Here is a 25,378-nt window from a genome sequence, read left to right on the forward strand (position 1 = left end):
TGCTCTGGGGAGCAGAGCTGCCTCAGCCACCACGTCAGCCCTGAGCACGGCTGGGAAGGCCTCGTCCCCACGGCTGCCCTGCATGAACATGGGAAGGAATTCATAGCCGAGCAGAGCACAGATATTAGGTTCTTATTTCTCTCTATTAGGTTCTGCTCTCTTGGAGCTCGTTAAACAGGAGGTGGGCTTAAACCTCATCACTAAGCTGGAAAACAGAAACAAGCCGATCAGATTGGAACCAAAGACGACAAACAATGGGTTCTCTGTAGCGTGTAGGAGCCAATTAATTCTGCTCGTTTCATTGTCAGGTTCAGGATGTTTTGCTTTGTTTTACTGTTGGTTGAGGTGCAGTTCCTGCGGCGATCCCTGAGACCCACAGCCAGCAGTCGGGTATTTGCACAGGGTGGGATTTATTGTACAGAACACCTTCAGGTTAAGACAGCATCAGCATCCTCAATACTTACAGTGGTGCCCTTCTGGAGCTCCTGTTGCACGGCGGCAGGTCACCATAAGTGTTCTGAAGCGTGGAGGAGCCCGTACCAACCATTCAGGCTGTGGTGCTGCGCGCGGCTCGAGGCGGTTGTGTTCTAGTTGGATAACATATCATTAAGGCAGCATCCGGTCTGGGCGTCCTTCAGGAGCACATTGACCACGTCATAGAACTTGTTCTCATACGCCAGCCTGTAGTGGGTGGAGATGTCCTCGCAGTACGTCAGCAGCTTCTTCAGGTTCCTCAGAGCAGCATCAGTGGGTGGCTGCTGCTTACACCTGCAAACAGTTTCAGCACACCGGGCTTTTTGCCTTGCTGAAAGAAATGCATCTCCCAAAAGGAGGCTGTGCTCATTGTGTACATTTGCTGCTCTGGGCTGCTTGTTTGGCTGCAGTTTGTTTTAAAAAGAGTTGAGCCCCATTTACCTGCTCAGCAGAAACAGCAGCACACCCGCTGCGTTATTTCCACACTACACTAAAGAAGCTGAGCATGAATTCCAGGTTCCCATACACTGCATCTTAGCGCAGAAAGGTCTTTAAACAATATTAGGACTTGCAAGCTATTAATGCGCAGCTTCTTGTTCTGCCCCTGAAAACCAAAGTTCCCAGTGTGACCGCAGAGCGCCTGGACTTACTTCTTGGCGATCTCCTCGAACAAGGCCGGCTTCAGCAGTCTCTGCTGTTTGAATTCTTCTAAGTAACTGAAGTCCCCCTTAGCGATCACCTGCTGGTACAGAACTTCAGCCCAGTCCGGAACAAACTCGTACGCCTCGGCCACAACAGCCGCCTGCAGGGAGAAGAGATGCTGGAGGTACGGGGCAGGAGGAGCTGAGCTGAGCACAGACATCCCCCTGCTTAGCACAGACACTGCCTTCCGCTAGCAGCACTGATGGCTGCACACCCGCAGGCCTCGGGGCCACGTGGCGTTGCTCACAGGAGCAAAGTGCTGCTGCACCTGCTGGTTACAGCTATCAGCCTCCAACAAAGCAGCAGACAAGAAAGCCCAGCTTACTTGATAGAATCGCGGCAAGGACACGATGCACTCCATCAGGTTCTGCCTGTTCCTGTTAATCAGCATCGTGCTCTGACCAGTGCTCAGGAAATGCAGCTGCAGAGTGATCAGCTTCGTGAGGCGGCGGCAGCGCAGGGCCTGGCGGACACAGGAGTCCTGGAAACAGAAACGTTCTGAGGGAGGACAAACTGTGCTGACAGAAACACACAACTCAGAGCCAGCCACCCCTCGGCCTCGCACTGCAGTGCACTGCCAGCACTGCTCATGTTTTTAAATGAAGTCTCGCTTGCTGCGAGGATTCTTTTCATGATCTGATGTCCCTGGTTTTTAAACGCTCTTTGTATCGCTCTCACTGGCCATCAGGGTAAAGCAGTGGTGCTCAGTCACTCCTCGAGGACTGGGGAACCTCACTGCAGTCCTACAGGTCTGAATGGGGAGCAGCGTGCAGCGCTGTGAGTGAAGCTGCTGTGTGCTGCAGGACCAACAAGCCCAGAGCAGCTCCTTGTTCCCGCAGTTCAGCTCACTTCTCAAGTGCCACGCAGCTCTGTGAGGCTTTACCTTAGAGTAACTCTCTGCTGCATCAATGAAGAGGGTCAGAGCTTTCATCAGCAGTTTCTTTAAGTTTGCAACATCCTGAAGAGACTCCTCTGAAATGGGGGAGAAATGGAGGAGAAATGGAACCACAAATTATTTCCACAGGAGACAAAGGAAGATGAGAAATGCTTCTTAGCGCCAGCCCTGCGCGGCTCCTTTCAGAAAGCAGCAGAGAAATCTCCCTCCTATCTCTAAACAGCACAAAAAGCTCTGGGCAATGGTGAAGCTGTTCCAGCTGTTTGGCTGTGAGCCAAAGCTGCTGCAGGAGCTGCCAGCACATCCAGAGCACGCAGCAGGCACAGACACAAGCAGGGACTGTGGGACACAGCAGGGGCGGCTGCAGGAGGGCTGAGTTGCAATGCGTGGATCTCCCTGCTGTGCTGCTCTGAGCTGTAAAGAACTCACTGAACACAGATGGCAGCAGGTATCTCACACACACACACACAGCAGCAGGTATCTCACACACACACACGCATCACACACACATGAAGTGCACATACTCCCGTGTCTTGGTTTTGCAGCTGACACTCACCCCATGGCTGAGATTCAATGAGTTTCAGCTGTATGCAGGCAGCAGCCTCGTGATTCTCTCCGATCTCCCGGCACATGCTGAAGCAAAGGGCAATCATGTTGTGCTTCTCGCTGTCCCCTGGGCGGCAGCGCTTGATATAATCCAGCAGAGCTGTCTTCAGCGTCCCGCTCTGCTCAGACAAAGGGTTACCAAATCAAGACTTAGGAGCTCATTTTTTACTCTCATTGCTGTACTTCAGGCAGCTCTGTCCCAACCCAGTTCTCCACAATGTGATTATTTCTCTCTGGGGTATCTCATAAACCCAGAATGAATTCATTACTTGGAAAAGGAATAACGCTTCCTACACTCCAGCAATTGGGAGCCCCAGATGATTCCACCTCACTGTGTAAATACCAGTTTCTGAAGTAGACACTCTGAAAACGTTCCCCCTTCATTTCCCACCACCTACCGGGTCTAACTTCTTTCTCATGAGCACTTCAAAGTAATGCTTCTCGTGCAGCAGCTCAAATATGTAGGTCATCTCATTGTACCTGCCGATCCCAGTGAGAAGGCGAACCTGTGGAAGCAGCAGTGTGAGCACCCAGCTCACAGTAACAGAACGCAGCAGCGCTGGGGTGGGGGGAAGGCTGTGCTCGCTATGGCTGGATGGCACAGAGCAGCGCAGTGCACCACGCAGACTGATGCTCCCTCAGAGCCAAGAGGTGCTATTTTACAGTCAGCCCACTGCCCTGTTTTTACTGTGATGTGAAAGGGTGCACTTCTACCAAATACAAACACACAGAGGACCCTGTAGGCCTGTCAATACATTCCCTCCTGCAGCACCAGCACTGCACTGAGCACGATGCAGCACCAGCACTGCCACCCACAGGTCAGGGACTCCTCCAGCCCACCTCAGCCCGACCCTCCAGGCGCTGCTCAGAGCAGTTACTTGCTGACCTGCTCAGGGCAATAAACGCGGCAGCAAAGACACGCACCATTAGTCCATACTCATCATTAGGTGCCAAGTGCTCATCTGTGAGGAGCCGTGCTGCCTGCAGGACTCTGGTGATTCCTTCCATGTGGCAAGTCAGGCTAAAGCAATTATGGGCCAAAATCAGCAGTTCTGTAACTGAAGAACACAACAACTCAGGTCTTTCAGCTATCAGCACTCACAGAAAATCACAACTGTGTTTTGCTTGCGGAGTAAATTCACACAGTGCTTCAGCAGTACATTCACTGTCCATGTATTCAGATTTATTACCATCAAATCCGAGATAAATAACAGATGCTTTTGTCAGCACTGCTTTTATCCTTTGTGATGTGATTTTAAGCCAAGCACTGCCACGCTTGGTGATGCACTCACTGCCGCTGTTTGCCATCTACTCACTGCATGACAGCTCCCCACGGGGCACAGAGGAAATTTTCTCCAGCAGCTTCATGCCCACCATGGTGTGGTCCTGGCACAGCTTCGCGAGCTGCAGGAACGCCTGGCTCTCGGCTGCAGGGTTGGAAACCTGCTTCTGTCCTGCACAGAAACAGCCAGTGATGAAACAGCGGCACAAAACCAACACAACCTCATCTGACTGAGCCAGGGCTTGGAACTACAGCTCTCAAGACACTTCAGTGCTGAGATCTGGGAATCAGGTACTACTGCTTTGGAAATCCAGTCCTTCTGGACACCTGCATGGCCGCTGCAGTGACACACATCACTACCATGATAAGCACTCCAGTGTCTTGAGAGCAAGGGCAATTCTTCAGCTGCAAAGATACCACATTTTCAAACAAACAGATGTTCAAAACCAAGACCGAGTGCCATTAGTACCTTTTCCTTCCGAAGAGGCCAGTAACTCCTGCACAACTTCTTTGGCCACCAGCTCTGCCACAGTTTCGGGCTGCAGGCCCTGCGTGGTGATGAATGCCTGAGCCCTCTTGCATCGCTCTGCCTGCTGGGATGACAGAATTGCTCGGAGCACTTTCTCAGGGTCAAGGGCTGACATCTCACTGTAGGAGCAGTTCAGTTCCTAAGAAATGCACACACAGTTGAGAAGGTGCACAACAAAGCATCCAATCACAGAACATACATTGACTTGTGGTATCTCATCTGAATTGGCCAGCGCAAGAGGGAAGTGCTGCAGGAGGAGATGAAACTGCTTCAAAACACATAAACATAACCTTTAGTCACTTCACAATGCCTTCAGCTATGTATGTTCAGTGCCAGTGTTCTCTAGATCAGGGTGGCATGCAAGAGCTCCATCTGAGGTTCATGCAGAACTGTTGCTGACAGACAGAGATGCTTTCCTGAACCAAATAAAACCCTCAGCCCTGAAAACAGCCACCACAAAGGCCTACCTCAAAGTGCCAGGTGAACAACAGATGCTTTAAAGATTATTCAAAATGCACTTCAAAAGAGACTCAGGCTGAGATCTGGCTTACTGGAGTGAGGCAGGGCCTGGGGAGTCAAGGAGCATCTGGCCATGTTTCCACACAAGGGATGGTAGTTTTGCTCTCTGCAACTTGTTTCTGGCACCTAACGAGTACTTTCACTGCTCTTCAATCTCCGCTGCACAAACGCCCATAGCACAGCCCAGTACAAACCACCTGTTTCTTTAAAAAACGTTCCCAGAGCCGTACCTTAGAAAGTTCATACAGACAGAGAACCTGCCTGCAGTAGTTCCTCCCGTGGACGCATTCATCTATGAGAGCCTTCAGACTGACAACAATCGGATCATCCGGCGCTGGATCTGCGATGTGCGTCCAGTCCTCCAAGCTCGATGCTGCAAACAACACCACGATGAATTCCTGCCTCACAAAGACAGATGACAGCAAGCCTCTAACAGCAAGACTCCAGAACACACCAAACCTACACACGACAGGACTTTGAACCAAATAAATCATCTGCAGAAACTTTGGGGGAAAGAGTAACAAAGAAGAGCCCTTAAGGACAGCTGCAGTACTTGTCAGGTGGCTGAATTAGTGTTACTTACAGCTCGGGACTCTGCTCTGCTGCGATGCACTGCTTTCCTGTGTCTTCTCTACTGCTACAAGAGCCTGAATATCTGTGTGTAGTTTGTCCAGGTCAGCCTCCCCTGAGGCCAGGGCTCTGCAGCGCAACACCAGTGAAACATCTCTGCTGTAGAAGTGGAAATAGTGACAAACACGGCTGGCTTCGTGCACGCTTCCTTCATCGAGAAGGCATCCGACCAGAAACCTGAGCGACTCCTCCTCACCATCAGCCAAGGTCTGCTGACACTCTTTAAACTCAAGACCCTCCACGTTCAAGTAGTTCGGTGTGTTCAAAGCAGGCAGCTTTGAGAAAGAAAACTCCTTGGCCAAGCTGTCAAAAGTAAGATCCCCATTCACTGCAGCACGGGAGGTGCATCTCGACCTGCCTGACCCCTCATCTGCAGGTAACGTTTGCTGTGTGATGCGACAAATCCAGACCTGTTTCTCTATTTCTTCTAACTTGTCCAGTGCCACCGAGACATCCTTGGCAAGCCAATGGCCAGCCAGGGTAAGCAGTAAATGTCTCTCTGCAATGCTGTTGATCTTCTCATGAGCTGAGGAGTCACACACCATATTGGCCTGGTTCAAAAAGAAATCCGATGCAGCTTTGCTGGAGATGGAATTCCTCTCGAAGCTGTCATTACACTTTTTCCAGAACGTCGTTCTTGTTTGCTCTCGATCCCACTCTCCCACCTCTCTCAGAAGTTGCACATCTCTCAGAATCTGCAAAATTCACACAGATTTTGCAACGCTTCCAAAACAAACAAACACAAAACTACATTCCAGTGCTGCCAGTAACAAACACCAGGAGCTGACCAGCAGTGCTGCCCCACGCCATACCTCTCGGGTAACCACGCTGTCCACAGGCAGCCCAGCCAGCGCTGCCACCTGCCGAGCCAGAGAGAACAGTCCTCGCTCTTGGAGCTGCTCCAGGATCGACCTGCACTCATCCTGAAACGTTTCTGGGCTGCACCTGGTCAGCACGGAGCGACGGATGGACACGGAGGAATCCTTCAGGATCTCACTGAGCGCACAGAGCTTCTTCACATAAGGGCCTGTTTCAAAGGAACATAAACAATTACAGCAGCTGCTTTCAAACTGCTGCTTATGCCAGCGCACAGCCTGCCAGAGGAGCACAGATCTTATGCTCTGAACCTTACATGGGACTAAAAAGGTATTCTAAACCCAGAAGTGAAATAGTTCTGCAGATAACGTGTGCTCCTCACCAACACACCCGTGCTCACCCATGTCCCCAAACAGACGTGCACGCAATTTTCATCACTGCAATTCACCATAAGAACCAGTTCTGGTTACATCAGTTCCCTCACACGAATGAAATCCCACAACTACACTTCAAGCAACCACATTCAGTCACTCCAGAAACACCGTATGTGGCCTTCAGAGCACAGCCGTAGTATCACCTAACAGCAGCAGCTGTATTTACCATCAAGCAGAAGATTGTCTGTGGCAGCAAACAGCTGTAAGAGCTTTCCCAATTCGTATTCTGTCCTGCACTGCTGCATCATCAATTCAAGAAGAAACAGCGCCTGTGATTCCACCCACTGCACGGGGACTCCTGAAGCTCCATCAGTGGTCTGAAGCTGTGCACACAAAAAGGTCTGATAAGATTCGAACTCATTTCTGGGGAGTATATTCTGCACGTTGCTGAGAGTCACACACTGGTTATCAGAGGTGAACCTCAGCAAACTCCTTCAGCAAACAACCACGTGCCAGCCCCAAGCAGGGGCGCCCCATCACCCACGTATGTTTGACTTCCATTTGAAGGCAGCCAGTTTTATTACAGGGCTCCTGATAACTGAGGAGGAGATAGAACTGCAAGAAGGATGAACAGATGGCTAAAATAAATGGTTAGATCAACAGCTCAGCACACTCCTGTAGGATTTGTAAGCATATTCACTACGTGAGTGGTGCACAGGAAAAGGAAACTGATCAGCATCAGCTTGAATTGCAGGAAGGAAAACAAGGAAGCATTACGGCATGCGGTGCTGATTACAAAGACATCCACGGGTCTAGAAAATCACAACAGAAAGGAAAGTACTGAATTTATTTGTCAGCAAACCTGTATGTGACAAACAAGGAGCACAGAATGAAACTGCTTTGATCCTTTCGGAACTGACTGCTAAGTCAGTGTTCTCAATGGACTTCAGAACAGCAACTCAGATCATGGAGTTACTGGCACAGAGGCATCGTACAACTGCTAACAACTGCCTGAACCAAAGCAAGCTCTCCTCTCAAACAGGCAGTCCCTGTAAGTCACTGGTTTATCAGCACAGCAGAGAACACCACACATTTAGTGAGCACAGATAATTCAGTGTACTGACAAAGGTCCTGTCTGACTCAGTGTCAACCCTCAACCAATGAAGTGCTGATGTGTGAAAGCTACATTTTAGCCTGCTGTGCCATCCCAGGACAAGGCTCAGAAAAACACACTGCAGGTTTGGAACAAACCATCAAATTCTTTCTTCCATCACCTGTAAAAAGAACCTGCTGCAAACCATCCCTCCAAAAAATCAGCTTCTACATCATCCTAAGCACCTCTTCCATTATTCAACGTAAGACATTCAATAGGGATCACAGACCAGCGGGGGGAAATCAATGCAGAGACATTTACAAAATGGAATCCTTACATTTGCGAGGTGTTTCTGAAACTCGTCCAGTTTGGTTTTAGCTTCGCTGTATTTTTTACAGCTCATGCACAGTTCATACATCTCCAGTATATGCAGTAAAGGGGAATCCTTCAAAAGACACAAAAGTAGATTATAACTCTTTCGTAAAAGTACTTCAGGAAAGGAAGAATTTGTGCTCCTCAGCACCAGCACAATGACATCCTTGGTTATTAACACTGCATGCAAGCTTGATGTGTGATCTTCAAGCTTGTAATGGCTGGAAGAACTTCCATTCAAAGATTTTCTTACTTGGCTGTGTTTTTCAGTATATCACATCCAGCCTATCTGGGGCACAAAGGGCAAGACAAGAGGGGAAGCTACAGGCATTCTTCCCTCTGAGAAGATCTGAGATGCACTCAAGCACTTCTGCTCACTCAGTGATGTGACCCTACCTTTAAAAAGAGCTGGAATCCCCTTATAAGCGTTTGACATTTCTGCTCTCTTAAAAGCACTTTCCAGATAACTGCCAGGTCATGAAGATCCCACTTGTGATTTTCTACTGAGCTCTGAATATGTTTTGTTGCTTCCGATCTGGTAACATTATCCACACTGGTAATTATCCAGACACAGAGGCAGTGAATAACGTCGGCCTCCTGTCAAATAAAAATGACGGGTTTGTAATGACTGGACAAAAAAATGCCACTTGATGACAAACAAGTTGCCCAAATGCATCGCACAGATCACAGCAATTACCACAAAAATTGAGAAACAAATTGATGATTGCAACCTACGTATCTACTGAGTACAGTAACTGCACAGTAAAAACAGCTGAATCGCTTGCTATTGATTCCTCTAAAAGACAAACTCGAGCAGTACTCACCGGGAAACACGCCGCTAAAACACTCAGAACGGGAGCGTGCTCTCTCAGTCCCTCAGCCAAAAGGTGACACGAAGCACTGGGGCTCTCCTGACAGCGGAACAGGATTTGGAAGAGACCGTCTGCACGTCTGCTCCCAGTGCTGCCCTCAGGACACCCCGCAGCAGCACACAGAAACGGCGACTTCTCCAGAGCCAGCATCAGGTGATGCTGTACGACGGGAGCAAAGCCTTCAAGGACAGACGCGACCTAGGAAAACGACAGCAGCATGCAGAGCGAGCCCCATGGGGGACGAGGGGGAAGGCTGACAGGCACTGCACGCGCACCGAAGATGAACACCTTCCACATCTGATTTTTCATATCCCTTCTGGAGAGCTGAGAAGGAAACGTGTTTGCAGATGTGGATTGTTCCACCGAAGTACTAAAACTTCCCCTTTTATGTGAAGCTACGACTCCCAGAGAGCCCATTTTTCTCATCTCTCTTGCACTGCCACCAGTGTGCAATGACACACAACTCCAGTGACTGTCAGTTGTGGAGTTATGCATTTTTCTTCTGGGGAACGCAAGAGAAGGATTCAAGTTAACAACACAGAGGGCTGCTAAGCATCTCATAAGCTGGAACTGCCCAGTGAGCTTCTTCCCATTATCTCTTCTAAACTGCATTGAAGTTTTACCTACTGGTAATGTTTTATTAAATTTAAATTACACTTAAAACCAAAAGAAGTTGGAGCGTAACATCAATTGGACACATGGGAAGCATCTCCTCAATAAGAAAGGAACAGTACCAAAATTCCTCTCTTTTTCTTTTCCTTTTTTTTTTCCACAGTGAGCATTCATGAAGATTCCTGTCTTCATTTAAGACCATACACAGACAGCTCACCTCATCTGGCTTGTAGCTGTACAGCTGGGCCTGGATGATGAACTGCAGCCAGTCGTTGGATTTAGCACACTCCTTTAGGTACGAGGTGCTCATTTTCATGTTGTGGAGTTTGCAGAACTGCATCACCACAGACCACCGCTGCCTGGAGTCCTTGGATGTCCTGCACGGAATTAAAATAAGAATACAAAAAGGAAAATCACATAAGAACAAACCTTTAAGCTTCCGCTGCAGCAAACTGTTGTGCCTATCGGATGTTACCAAAGTATAAGCTCATTGCATGGAGCAAGATCCACTGCCTGCAGATGGCAACACCAGCACATCCCACTGACCTCACCACAGCTACACCACCTCTGTGGGAGCTCCACAACAGAGGCTTTGAGAATAAACCCTTCCCTCCCAGGTGTGCTCTGTGGAGCACTAAGTCAAATGTGCTGACAGAACTCTGTTATTCTTGCCAGCACAGCCCTATTGCCTCTGTTACTTGAACTTGGAACTTTATGCTATATTGAAATATTGTTGTACAGTGTCTACAATAGAACACACCCAGTGTCTGAATACACAAATGACAAAATTCAATGCACAATTTCAATTTGCCATCATAATCCTTTAGGTCATTTTCCTTACTTCTTTATTCCTTGATGCTCAATTGAATCCCAAAAGGCTTCTTCTAAGGAGATAAGAACTTCTTCTGTTGCTGCTTTTTCACCATCAGCCAACCTCATTAACTGTTCAACTGTTCAGAAAGAATACAGTACTACTGCTGAGATTAGAGCAACATTATTGGGATTAACAAGAAGCTCAAATCCTATTAATGCAAACACTTCAATAACAGACAGCAGTTAGGACAGAAGACAGCTGCAGGTGTGCAGTCAGAAATACAACTTTCCAAAGTTATTCCTAGGATAGATTTGATTTCTTTACAGCTTTGAACAGCTGATTCCACTGTGACTGCAAGACAACTTTCCAAGCACAAGAGAGAAAACCTTTGTTTAGTCTTCCAGTTGTATTACAATGTTAGGTGGGACCTTATGGAGGTGTTTAATGGAGTCTTAGGCAGCTGTCTGATAGCATCTGTCAGATACTCCTGCCATTCTGCCTGCGTGTCACCTTACAGCCCTCCTGCCTCGTTTGGAATCGGTAGGAAGCAGGAGCACAAGAACAGCAAGACTTTTAACTCTTCAAACTCTCATTGTGTTCCTAAGACTGTAAGCGCCAATTTCCAGCCGATTGCTGCTTCTCTTTCTCTTTTGAATACAAAACATGCTAAGCTAAGAATGAAAAACAAACGTACCCAAAGATTCCCTTATTTGATTGTGCTGAGTTTCTTCATTTCTGGTTTTGTAACTGAATATCATGTTTGCAACCTTAATATCAACTCTCAGTTTGAGGCTGCTGAGCCCAAGCAGTTCCAGAAAGCACACGCAGGCAGCTGCTACTGAAGGCGTATTGAAGAAAGAAAGGCCCAGAAGATAGGCTTCATTTCCTGCTTGCTGAATCCTGAAACAAAAAGAGCACCACCATTCAATAAACACGATTTTTACCTAATTTTCAACCACAGACCTCACAAGTTTGCTAAATGCGTGGACTTCATCGGCATGAGAAACGTTTCTAAACCAAGTTTTGCATTTAGAAAAAGATCGAGGTCTGAGCATAAAGTCCCACGTGTGATGAGTGGTCAAAAAACGCTCACAGAGATACTGATCTGAACAGGAACGATGGCAAGGAACACACGGTGACCAACGTACAAACAAGACATTTTAGAAACAAGTGGCAATTTCTCCTGATGCCACTCCTACAGTAATTCTCAATCTGCTTAGTTTTAAGCTTAATATATTTGTGGAGGAAGTGAAATCCAACTGTGCTCTTTTGCATAAGCGACTCTGAAAGGAATGTTAACTCCTCCCAGTATATTATTTGTATTGTTTAACTGCAGAAATGTCATCCTGAGGATCTCTCAATACAAGGGGACACCTTTTTTCTGCAAAGTGACCACAGGTTTATTCAGATGACTCAAAACAAAGCTCACCATCCCACAGATAACCATTTCACCCCACGTTACACTGGAAAGATTTCCAGCTCATCTGCAGCTTTAAGTGAAACAATGCACACCAGCTGGCTCTGCTGCTGGGGAGGACTGACTTTATTCCTTGTGCTCGATGGTAACTTGTGCAGAGCCACCACATTACCATTTCTGAGATAACTTACAACTGTTTGGGGCTTTTGCTCTTGACCAACTGCTGGGCCAAAAATGTACCAAAGGCAAACGATGGACGCCCATGGCGCAGGTAGTACAAGAAGTCCAGTCGTTCCATTACAGCATATTTGTTCACCAGTTCAGGGGATGAAAAATGAGGAAGGTCACTTGATGCATCTGGAAAGAGCATTGTTACTTTTATGAGCTGATCAGCAGTTGAATTAAACACAGAAAACGCCTTTCAACAACTGAACACACAACGACAATCCCACACCTCCAACTCCTGCCCTCATCCAAATTTCAGCATGCCCAAATCCCACTGAGATCCCAGTTCTGATCAAAACACCAGAACTCCAGCAGTAACATTTTCCAACAGCTGAGACTGATGGCTTTTTCGGAGACTCTCAACTTGTTTTTAAAGCAAAACACTGCTCATCTATTTCATAAAGCATTCAGGAAAAAAAATACGTCTATGAAGAGCTTAGCAGAAAAAAGGTAACCCAGCCAGACATCATTTCACTCCAAAACGAGAATTCAGTGAAATACGTCACTTTGTTGTAAAAGGAATGGTCTGTACATGAAGTTTTCTGTCCAATCATCCCACAGGAAGGCGATCTTATAATAATCATAGTCCAAAAAAAAGCCATAAAAAACATTAAATTAACTTACCTGATGCAGCAAGGGTATTTGTTGACTGCCAGCCAAATAATTTACTGGGATCAAAGGGCACTAACGACTAAAAGATGAGACACAGGACATTAAGACAGTTGAACATTTTCTCATCTATTCAGATTAGAGAACATTTCAGGAACCCACAGCAGCAGATACTCAAGAATTGCCTGTGCTGCCATCAAGCAAGGACAAATCCTGTGTAATTCTCTCTCAAAGGTACGTATTTATCCACTTTGTAGAGGAGGATGCAAACAAGTGCAGGGAAATGCTTTGATTTTAGTTTAAGGAAATAAATAAACACACATTTAAGAATTTTGCTGTAGTGTGATTTCAGCAAAGCTACCGTTTTCCTAATAAAAAATCTTTTGTGGCATTTCTTCCAGCTTGCACTTTTGTTCCTATCACAGATATGAAATAAAATGTGAAATAAAAGGTATTTGCCCAGAATTACAGCATGACACTCCAGGAGACACTTGGCTGTAATTCCTAATTTCTATAATACTATTCAGCCTATCTGCTGAATGCAGCAGGAAAAGTTCTCCTCTGACATCCCAGAACTGCCACAAAACCTCTGCTGAATACAAACACTGCAGCAAAAAAAAAGAGGGTAGAAACGAGCCAGATTCAATACGTCCAACACCATATTAAGAAGTTCTGAAGAGAAGCTATGAACTTCAGCTCCCAGTCATTAAGGATTTAAAAAACCAACCAATCCAAAAGCCCAGCAACACACGGTTCCTGTCCTTCAGGCTCAAAGTGAAAACCTGTCTTAGTTTACTTTTGTTCTACCAAACAGCTCTAACAAGAATCATTCTGCATACCTGAACGAGATGGTAAAGGGAGATGTCAGGTGGCAAAATCCCATGAGAGGTGCATGGGGGAAAAAGAGCAGCTCTGAGTTTGGGGTAAGGACTCAACGCCATTTTTAAGAGCTGAGGATCAACTTTCTTTAGTGGTTTCTCTGTATCTTCATTCTGAAGAACCTGCATTGAAAGGAAGCAAAATTATTTAATTAGGAAGAAGAAACTGTATCAAGATTACAATAAAACAACCTCTGAATGCCCCAAACAGTCTGAGTCATGGGAATCCAACAGCTGGTAGCAACACAGAAAGCTGCACCTTTTCCCTGGAAGAATTCTGCAGGTCGTATGAGGAACACGACACTGTGGGTTCTCTGCTACGTGGCACAGCTCCCTGCACTAGTAAAACATCACGCCATAGATACAGCTTCCAACCTCTGTAGCAGAACGCCATGGCTTCACACTACGCAGCCAGTAAGCTTTAGTTTCTGTCATGCCCTGATCCTGAATTTGGTCAATGAAGTGAGACACGCAACACCAAAAACAGGTTTTTATATGGTGAGACCCACGATGGCGTTACTGTGCTTATCTTCATCAGTTCTTTCCTTTGAGTTTTCAGCACCTCGTGAGAATTCCTCCCAAAACGAACCAGCAATGTGATGCACACAGTACCTGATCAACGCCTCCAGGTGCATACATGGTGGTAGCAAGTGCTAACAGTGTACGTCCCTCCAGCAGCATGCTGCTCACACTGGCTTGATTACTAGGAATCAAGATCTGAGCATTTGCTAGACTTGCCTGAAAAATCATCTTTGGATCTAGGAAAAGAGACGTAATTTAATGTAAAACCAGTTTTGTGTAAAAACAATTATTAAATTGTGCATTATAACTATTCTACAAGCATGAAAGAAGGTAACAGTGACTTTTTCACAGCTTACTTGTGAGAATAAGACCTAATTTTCACCAAATCATCCCTGATTTTATACTTCAGTTTTACCTGCACTCATTTATTTGGATGGAGTCACACACCTTTGCATTCTATTGCTTCAATTCTTTATCTTATCTTTCTGAACAAAGCTTCCCCTGAGCCCTATTTTTATTGTTTCTTCATGTGTGTCTCCACGAAAGACGAGAGGTTACAAAAGTAAAATGAGTTAAGGACACAAACTCTACTGACTTTCAATGACAATAGGTAAGAAAATCCTGGCCCAGGAAAGCACATAACCCAAAGGACAGAGAAATCGGAATGCCCCACACAAAGCTTTAATTTTAATGCTGTATGTGCTTTCTTACCTATTCTGCTCAAACTTCTAGGAATGTAAGCAAATCAAATGCAATGATGACCACATACAGACCAATATGTGCATTTTAAATAGCAATTATAATCCACATTCTGGAGCTGGCACGTGCAAATGATTTGCTATGGCCAAGAAAAGTCTTCAGCAGAGCAGAGAATTAAACCCAGCTGTCCCAATTAAATCTGCCTATCAGCCTCACCTCAGAGCAGCTGCTGAGTGAGGCCAAGCTCCTACCTCGTGGGTTACTGGCAACCCCGCGGCACTGCACGAGGAATTCAAACCAGGGGTGTGCTTCATGCAGCTCCTTGTCATCCAGAATAGGGCAGTTGGAAGGAGTTAAACTGGAAATAACAACAGCAGCACAGTGAAGGTTATGGTATTTGTAAGCATCCTCTGCCCCAACATAAAACTGCATAAGAACTGAGAGCAGCTGATTAGGTGTCAGAGCGCTCTATGCCATCTGTGATCACAGCAGCCACATCACACCCCTGCTGACAAGACACACACTTGGAGCTGAAAGGACTTTTCTAGCAGCTCCCTTCCTTAAGATTCCATGTAACTGCTTCTGCCAATCAAAACAGCAGCTCCCAGAACTGACAACCCCAAACACTTTCCAAAGAAGGGACCTGATTCACAAATGCCATTCTCCATAGTCTGAGTGTTTGAAGTGATTCACATGGATTACACAGAGTGAAAAAAATGCTTCTTAGCTTTCCTCCACTCCACTCCACCTTCTTAATAACACTGTTAGACAAGAGTCGCACCTCCGAAATCCTAATCACAAAGTATTCATATGTAGGAATGTGTTTATAGTTCCTACAGTCAGTATTTCTTTCTCTTTTGAATCCCAACTAGTACTAAATAAGAAATAAACAATTCCTTTATTTCTCAAAGTAAAAAAGAACAAACCTGTAGCTGCACTCAGGTGACACAGTTCCTAACAAGTTATTTTGGCTCATTTAAGATTGCTTTGCTTCTGTTATTGAGCTAATTCTGACCATAATTGTTTCATTAGCTGAGTGACAGACAAATAATCAGGGCACTGCAACGTGAATAAGGCCTCAAAATGCAGCATGAAACCCAACTCACTGCCTCACACTTTTATCTTCAAATGGTGCTGCTGTGACACAGCAAATAGCAAGAGCCTGGCAAAACTCTTACTGTCAACCATTGAAGCTGTCTTTCATTACTTAAATCCACATGTAAGTCAATGAACAAAAGCACATCCATACCTGTAGTAATCTAGGTACGTGTATAACATATATTGCAAATTGTGTTCTAAGCAGTGCAGGACGAAACGAGCATGGAAGTCCAAACCACTGGCAGCGCTGTACTTTGGAACAGGGTGAGGGTTTTGCAGCACTCCACCGAGGGAAACCAATCTTTGGAGCAGAAGTTCAAAATCTTCCAGTTCAGAAAGGACAAAAATCCCATTTCTTTAAAAATAAATAGGAAAAAAAGAGAGAAAAGAAAGGAAAGGTGCCCAGGTTACACAGCTGTGCCTCTAACAAGCCTGGAGGGTGGTTCCAAAATCACAAACCAGAACTTCCCTTCTAAGGATTATTTTATTCACAAAGCAAAGACAACATGCCAAAATGCTGCTGAGAATGCTTTAACAGTATTGTAGTTGCTGCAGCTCAGTGCAGCACCCCTTATTCTTATAAGGGATGGCATGGGATGTTTACAATTTTCTCCCCTGCAGTAAAACAGGCAGCAGGAGTGCAACCGTTCCGGAAGACCCAAAGCCTGGCAGAGCACTTCTGCTCTCCCATGTTTCTTCCTGCTCTCAAGCACTGACAGTGCCAGAACGAGACTAAAAGCAAACGTTCCAATGGACATGTGCTGTTTTAAACAGTGGTACCGAACACCATATAAAAACAAACATGCAGCAAAGATCTGAGTAACAGGTACTTCTCCAACTATCTGATCTAGGCTTCAGAAAGACAGAAAGTTAGTGTCACACATTAAAGGCACACACCTGGCCAGCTTGTTCAGTATATCATTTCTCATGTAACCACTACACAACATGCTTTGGTCAATGATGCCTGCAGTCAGGGGTGGCCATTTATTTTGTCCACATAAACTGTGGTTGGGCTCAAATTCTTCAATCCATGAACTGATATTAAGCCAGTCGTGCTGGGCTGTCAGGTGCATCCAAAGAGCCTCAGGGTTACATGAGGTACGTCCTGAGGTTAAAAACCAAAAGACAAAGCAAGTAAGCCAACAAAATCAAAGACTGTCAAGCAAAATACTGACATATTCATGTGTCTGAGTTTTTAATGAACAGATATCTCTTTCTGCAAACACAATGCTGAGGTAACTATGTTACAGTATAATAAGCTTGGCAGACCATAGCAAAGTACAGCATTTACAACAACTGGCAATCAATGAGTTCAGCTTGCTCCAAACTCCAAACACAGCTCCCTGTCATAACACAACAACACAGATCCTAACACAATACAACATTTTCATTGTGAAAATTAAGAGGCCTGCTATGGTCACACTCAGCTTTGGTTGTACCAATGCCACAACCACACAACTGCATTCACTACATGAAAGACGGTCAGATTTTAAACTCCAAACTTCTCTTAAATCTCAGTTGCAGAACGCTTACCTTGGCCTTGTTTTCTGGGGAGAAGAATCATGTCCTGATGGAGCTCATCCCACCACTGAGCCCAGTTCAGCATCACCCTGACCTCCCTGCTGGGAACCCGGCATCCATCGTGATTCATCAGCGACTCCAGAGTGGCCAAATGTCTGGAAGAGTCTTGATCCTGCCTCCAGTTCTTTACACTGCAATGAAGTTTTGCATTAGGGCATCATGTAGGACGCTCCCACAAAACAGAACACAATCTGACAAAGAGGGGATGATGAAAGGATCAAAAACAAGCAGAGATTTTGCTAGTTGATTTTTGCAGACAGCAGGACTTACGTAGCTAAAAGCCTGAGGAGTGATAGGCAAAGAATTGACCAGTTCTTCCAAACCTGGCATGGCAAGTAATGAGTACTTCAACATTTTACAATTATTTAATTCTAAGATGTTTTTTTTCGTAGGCTATTTTGTTTGTGATATTATGGATAATATATCAAAAATACAGCAAATGTTCCATCTGAACATGTTTTGCTTGATTAATGACTCCACTAATATCCTTCTTAAATACTGCTTCATTTATGGTGTCAGCATGAACAGAGCACCTCCCCCGCACTGCCAGCAGTGTCACAACTTAGCTGGGAAAGAACACGACAGCAGCTGTTAAACTGATGCAAAAATAACCAGTTCCCCCCTGATCCTTACTATTAACTCATGGTGACCAGTGTGAGATCAATTAAATTACAGATGATCATATTATTAGTGCATTAAATCATATGGGATGCAGAAGACAGTATATATATTATACACATACACACAAAAATCCTATGAAGAATATTAATTAATAATAATTAAAACTGATAACCCACATTACCTGGAAAGAGATTGCATCTCTTTATTCTCTTGGAAGGACTCCGAGTACAAGCTTTCAACCTGATGCACAAAGTCTATCATTTTCTTCTCTTTTTCAGAAAAATAATTTTCTTCTTGTAAAACTTTGACCTTTAATTCAAATTAAAGTATTACCTCCAATTATAATTTTTCTCTACTTATTATATGTCTACGTTGTAAGTGATCCTGCAAGTGTTAAGGAGTCTAAACCAGCTGTAGGAAAAAGCCCTGACTGCACTGAGATAAATGGAGCTCATGCTGTGTGCACACAGATGAAAAGTGAACCGATATCAGAACAAAGAAATCACATTTTAATCAATTTTTACTTTAGCTGCAGGTGCAAAAGACCACAGGCACATCAAAGACATTTTCAGTAACCACACTGCAAAGGTGCGGGGACAAAACCAGTTCCCATTCTGAAAGTGTGCTCAGTAGTACAATGCTTTGTCTCAGCATCAACACATCTCAGCCTTTAGAGCTGGGAACATCAGCCAGACCCCCACAGATCCCGTCCTGCACTTACCAGCAAATCTCGTACGTCTTTATCAACCGTGTGGAAACATATCTTATGCAATTGCTGCTTCACATCAAAACCCTAAAAAAGCCAAAAGATACTCATTGTATGCAACCTGTACAAACACAAACGGACACTGAGCTCCCTCAGCGTTCTGAAGGCACACCAGTGATCATAGCAGTTCTTTTGAACACATTTATTTAACTGTATGAAATGCACGTGGTAGAACCACTGCCTCCACATGACAGGTAAGCTCCTCCTTGTACGTGCAGGGTTCATTAATTTCATTAGTCACAAAGAAGAGTTCAAAACGGTCAGCACACTTATTGAACACCACTCACCATGTTCTTCAGAAGTGCTGAGGCCTCTCCGGTATTGCCCTTCAGAAGATGGCCATAGACCAGATCCAGACCCGTCCGAATGAGTTCCTGAAGGCTCTGAGCAGGATGCCGGTGCATTCGAAAGAAGGTCTGGGCCTCTGGCATTTTGTTGCTTAAGATGGCCTCAGCAATGACTTCCTAAAAGGGAGAAACAACATCTGGAACAAACCAATCCCACTCATCTTCAGTGCTACCAACTTTGTGATTCCTATGTCAGTTTTTTCCCCCCTAACACTTTAAGGACCTTTCCATATTAGTCACTTCCTCGAATATTTTTAATAAGAATAGTCAGAACTCCATTATTTGCTTTTACCTCAGGTGTCAGTTTTTCCCACATCCGGCTTTCCTCTACTGCAGGTAGGTCTTCATCAGAATCACTCCCAACATCTGTGATATTTACTTGCGATCGAGGATAGTTTTTCACAAAGGTCCTAAGCTCAATGATGTAATCAGTTAAAATCTCCGCAGCCTTCTGCAGGTGCCCATCAGGCTCTGCCAACAACAGCCAGAGCAGAATTGAACAGAAATCAACAATTCTGAGTGCTTACAGATGCTGAACACACTCTCCCAACATCAACAGACAAAACACACTTGTTCTCGCTCCTGTACCAGCCCCGGTGTTTATACCAGGATACCTGCTGCTGCGTGGTAAAACAAACTGAAGTTTTCCAGACAGAAGCATTACTTCTACAGCTGCAGTGACTTCTTAAACAAGTCCATTCTACAGCCAGGGGAAGATTAGTGCCAGCATAACTCATGCAGCAGCAATGATAAAAGAATGAGCAGCCGAGGGCTAAAGCCAACCTATTTAACTGCACCGCCATCCAAAACCACCTTAACGCCTGGTTCTGTCACTCCTTCACATGCTGATCCAGCTGGCAGCATCCTATCTGATGTGACAGCCACTGCATTCACACCAATTTCTCAAATTTCCCCTTAAATAACCTTTAATTTACTTAACACTGGTGCAAGCTTTTATTTTGTACTGTTAGTTGTAAGCAAACGTAAGTTTTAATCCAAAACCTGAACAGCTCTCACCTAAACAATGACAAATTACATTACTATGTGTGAGTCAATACAAGTAACCTCACCCTCTGTGTGGACAAAAACTTCTTCAAGCTGCTTGCTAAGAAAAGTCAACGTGAGGTTCAGCAGCTGCTCTGAGAAGTGTTTGCTCTGCGGCTCCATGTCATTCTCTCTGATTGCTGAGCAAAGCAAGTTTAAGGCTGGTCTCAGCTCTTGCAAATCTGCAAAAAATACATAAGTAGTTACATCTGCACTTACTAAACAGCTGATCAGATAAAACATAAGCTAGAACAGAGGTGTGTTGCTAAGTTATTCTGAACTATGCCAAACAATGTAGCTAAGGTGCTTTGCTTTCACACCAAAATGCTTGGAATGCAACCCAAAAAAGCCACGTTATCTATCCATCTTTCTCATATATGAGAATTGGAAAAGCTGCAACATCACCACCCGAGGCAAAGGCAGCACAATGTGCTTCTAGACACGCAACCAGCAACTGAAAGGTAATTCAGTCCAAGCATTTCACTTACTCTTCAGAAAGGAGCAGGAGGCAGCATCAGCACACTGCTGGGCTTCGGAGCGCAGCGCAGAAAGACTGAAAAGGCCTTCCTTGCTTTTTAAAAATAAGTCCACTGTGTCCAGCTGACGATTCTCCAAGCCAGCCTAGGCAGACAGACAGCACCATCGTTATGCACGTGTTCTGAAAACATATGGTACATTACTATTATCAACAGTATTTTTCACTTCATATTCAGTGCCAAATTCTGCATGCAGAAAAATAGAGAAGAAATTAAACCAGACTGAATCAACAAGGTGGTGTGGTGAGCTCCTGCCGTGCCCTTTTAATTGGTCTTGCAGGAACCCTGACCCTCTATGTTTAGAGATAAAATGCTAAATAAGCAATTTATTAAAGTTTAGTTGGGGATATAAAGAAGTACTGTGAGAATCAGGACTTTAAATAAGCTTACAGGAACTGAAAAGTGCTGCCAGCCTCCTCCCTTCCTGGCTCAGTTCCCTTTCTGTCAAACCCTTCAAACACAACCAAAGAACCCCAGCTGAGCTCCCTGCTGCAACCACGACTGAACACACACAGAGCACTGTCAGTGTGCACAGACTGCTGCACTCCCACACCCCCGGATCAACCGCTTCTTTAAACAAGGATCTCTGTTGTCTCTTATAGAGGTAGGAAGAGAGCACTGGAAAACTGAAGATACAAGGAGAGCTGGTGTGTGATCCAGGGTTCAATTCTGAGAGGTTCTGAACACTGCTTGGTAGTAATCAGTTCTTTTAGTCTAGAAATAACGTTAACACTGCTGCATTTCATTCTTTACTCCAAGGCAGTGCTTTTGTTATCTGCAGGACACAAATCAGACCTGTTTACCTCTAGTGCATGTACTGGAATCGAACACCGTCCCCATCCATTGAGATGGCATACAGAATCTACAACTCCAGCGCTGCCATAGATCATCAGTCTATTCAAAAACTCCTCTTGAGTTAAGCCAAACAGAATTAAGGAGAGGCCACGCTCTGAATAAAAGAATCAAATCATAATTAAAAACATATAAACGAGTTGCTACATAGCAAGATTCGTATCTACTGCCTGTCTTCACAAATAACAGCATAAAGCTTGAATCACAGCTCAGCAAGAGTGCATTCAAAGTCAACCAGCAGGGAAGGAGAAGCTACAGACAAAACAATGCTCCTCTTGGAACACTACACCAGAACAGCCACACACTGAGATCACCTGTCAGCAGCAGACATAGCGGCACCTCCTCATTGCAATCCACATAAACGCTATCGTTGCCGAACTGATAATGCGTTACAGCGTGGGACTCGAAATCCCAGAGAGCAACTGTCAATGCCTCGTCATCTGTTAGGATCGCAAACAGTGCTTTGGCTCCAGACACAGATTTACACTCCAGTTTCACCACTTCCTGTGACAACTGAACGGGGAGGATTGGTTTCCACTGCTGCCCTGTATCACCAAGCTCTGTGCCAGCACTCTGCAGCGGGTTGGAAAGGACACGAGGAAAGGCCTTTGGAGCAACGGCCAGTGCCTTCTCAGGGGTTTCATAGATTAAGGGATCGTGATCTTCAAGATGGGTAAAATACTGATACCAAGGTAAGTTCACATCACACAGCAAATGTGGGGAACCAGATCTTCTTTTCCTTATTGTGCTGCACAGGGAGGATAAGTGCGCCTTCCACGACCTGGGACGAAGAAAGCAGTTATTCATAATACAGTATCTTATGGCAGGCACCATGCAGACCAATCAACCTTTAACATTTCCTCAGTCAAACAACAAGCATTTTGGAGTATAGATTCGATCCACCATTTTGCATTTCAGCCCTACCATGCCCTGTTCATTTTCATTTAATACTGCTTGCACCAACCTGCACCACCACAGCTGCACTGGTTGGCAACAGCCACGAAGCTGAGAACTTTTACTGGGAAACTGTTCTCTGTATCACAGAACATACCCTCGTTAATTAAAGAAATCCAGTAGAAGGAAATGAATTCACAGACTCATAATATAATCTCCTGTACACCAAGGCGTAATTTACATATTTCATGAGCGTTAATTATTCCACTACTGAGGGTCACAGGAGAGTTGATTTTTTTATCTGAACACGAAACATTCTCAAGTCCTCATGGACTCTCTTGTATTAAGCAGAAAACAAACAGAAAGGTGCTCAGAATGCAGACATCTGTCAGTGGTGGATCAAACAGAACATAGCTCTACAAGCAGTAATCACTGTTGGAAGCTGCTCAGTGATGGAGTCATCCCGGTCCATTGCCCAACTGCACCCTAACAGCCACGATAGGCTGAGAGCACAATGAGCTTCACAAAGCAGATCTGCCACAACAACAGGTGAAAAAGGCCAGCAGCTCACTGACCTGCGTTCCATAGGAAGACAAATGCAGGCATTTTAGGATTGCTTTCATTACCCACCTGTCTGTGCGGAAAGGCGAGGACAGCAGCTCCATGCTGTAGTCAGAACTAGCGAGGTCATCCTCATCAACTCCCTCAGGCGGCTTCAGCAGAAGGCTTTCAGGATCACTTTTACAAATCAAATGCCCAGGGAACTGTCTGAATGGAAACGTGTATTACGTTTTACCTCCCAGATGGATGATTTACACTTCTTCTAATATCAGTCACGCTCAATACCTTCGTTTGGTAATTCTGCTGCAGACATACCTGAAGTACTTGTTCAGATCCACAGAACAGGCACTGCTGGAAGAATTGATGATCACAGCAACGCTGAGATCGTACGACACCTTGAGTGCAGTCAGCGGGGATGTGACGGTGGGACGGCTGTCCCCATCCTGCACACCTCCCTGGCAGAGCCACACGTTGATACGTGCTAGATTTGCACCATCAAAAGAATCAAACACATCTTTAAAAGGTGTCAAAGAAAACGCCAGGCTTCAGGTTGCCCAACAAACAAGAAATGAGGCAGAAGAGGAAGATGGTGAACTTGTGCTCACCTTGTGGCCCAACTCAATCTCTGCAATGCAAAACAATCAGTACTGCTTGTTTCACTGCAGCTTTCTAAGCCCAGTTAGTATCAGAAGAGAACAGTGCTGTACAAAGAGAGCTCTCAAAAGTTAATTTATACTTAGAAGTCTTATTCTGACAGAAAAGAAAACCTCGTTCTCCCAGATCATCACATGGAGACCTGCAAAGGATACAGATCCAGCCAGAGCTATCCAAGAAAAACAGGATCCCCCTGCAGAAGTTTATATCTGTTATTCTTTCCAAAACTGGTGGAGGCAAATCAAGGGTAAAGCAGTCACAGGTCTCACAGGATGAAGGCTCCCCAGGAAAGGTCAGATGCACAACAATAAAGCTGTTGAGCAGCAGTACGCATTTGTTGTCTTTAAAAGACAGTATCCTCAAAGACGAGATTGAAGACAGACCTGTAAACGTAAAGACATCTGACGGTTACACCAACCTGATCCTTCTGTTTGTAAAGGTACCTCAAGAAAACCACAGCTCAAATACATTGCCTCTGCTACTCCATTAACTGTTAATGGAGTTAATGAGAACATGTGCAACACCAGAGCCAGGGCCTGCAGGTTAAACACGCAGTTCGTTTTTGCAGGGTTGGAGCAGAGCCACTCCTGTATGTTTTCCTTCCATCTGCTCTAACGCTAGAAGGAAAACTGCGATGGCAGCGCTGCTGTTATTGCTGACTTGGTGTCATTGCTGACTTGGTGTCACGCAGCCATCTCCCCGAGCAGGGCAATCCCCTCCAGCAGTACCTGAGCACAAACAGCCCGTCGCTTTTCAGGCCCACCAATGATGGCTTCAATCAGAGTGAAACCCGCCCGCTCTCCCCCAGCGCTCTGCCTACAACTGTTTACAAGCGAATCCCGGCGGTCCCTACAGCCCGGAGCACGCCCTGCAATGCACTCACTGATGCCGTTATCCTGGAGGAGCTTTTTCAGCGCGGTTTCCTCGCAGCTGTGCAGGGGCTGCGGGCCGCACTTCCCATCCTCTCTGCTGACTTCATACACGAACAGCTCGTGACTTTCGCTGACCGCCGCTATTCTCGTCCTGTTCTCCCCCGGGTCTCGCTCTGCCGTGCCGTCCCACACGAAGCTGCGGACGGAACATCGGTACGTTTACGGGCTGTGGCGGCCCGGCCCTTCCCGCAGCACCGGCCCGGCGCTCCCCTCCCGCTCCCGCCGCTCACTCTGCCCACGCTCCCGGCAGGACGCCGCTCCGCTCCCCGCCCGGCCGCAGCGGCCGCAGGCAGATGCCGTGCCGGGGCAGCAGGCTGCCCAGCGCGTCCTGCCCCGCGCTCAGCCGAACCCGCACGGCGTCCCGCGCCCTTCCCGAGCGGGCCGCCAGCAGCACGCGCAGCTCCCGGTTCGGCCCCGCCATCCCCCTCAGCGGCGGCGGCGACCCGCGCCCCGAGCCGCCATCTTGGAGGGGCCGCCCTCGCTTCCGGTCTGCGGACGGTGTCCGCGCGGGGCCGTTTCGCGCTCTCCCATGGCGGAGCGGGAGGATGTCGC

General features: G+C 46.0%; 1 protein-coding gene across 1 annotated transcript; it reads right to left on the bottom strand.

Moving 5' to 3' along the window:
* Window positions 1–387: 387 nt before the first annotated feature.
* Window positions 388–25,378, bottom strand: SPG11 (SPG11 vesicle trafficking associated, spatacsin). The gene is made up of 40 exons (XM_072345178.1): window positions 25,057–25,378; window positions 24,778–24,962; window positions 24,050–24,277; window positions 23,556–23,754; window positions 23,310–23,447; window positions 22,100–22,566; window positions 21,737–21,882; window positions 20,886–21,018; window positions 20,424–20,579; window positions 19,646–19,824; window positions 19,294–19,470; window positions 18,962–19,033; window positions 18,422–18,549; window positions 17,572–17,750; window positions 16,936–17,143; window positions 16,190–16,393; window positions 15,192–15,298; window positions 14,332–14,477; window positions 13,681–13,842; window positions 12,857–12,923; window positions 12,199–12,364; window positions 11,285–11,490; window positions 10,618–10,726; window positions 9,994–10,153; window positions 9,117–9,362; window positions 8,689–8,889; window positions 8,258–8,365; window positions 7,054–7,210; window positions 6,450–6,664; window positions 5,591–6,332; window positions 5,238–5,380; window positions 4,429–4,627; window positions 3,994–4,131; window positions 3,602–3,735; window positions 3,076–3,183; window positions 2,628–2,796; window positions 2,060–2,148; window positions 1,502–1,657; window positions 1,125–1,276; window positions 388–768 (listed from the first exon to the last, which is right to left on the bottom strand). Exons 1-40 carry the CDS (start codon window positions 25,245–25,247, stop codon window positions 588–590), a joined length of 7,251 nt encoding a protein of 2,416 aa, XP_072201279.1. The 5' UTR covers window positions 25,248–25,378; the 3' UTR covers window positions 388–587.

This window comes from Excalfactoria chinensis, chromosome 10 (assembly GCF_039878825.1).
Source record: "Excalfactoria chinensis isolate bCotChi1 chromosome 10, bCotChi1.hap2, whole genome shotgun sequence".
NCBI lineage: Eukaryota > Metazoa > Chordata > Aves > Galliformes > Phasianidae > Excalfactoria > Excalfactoria chinensis.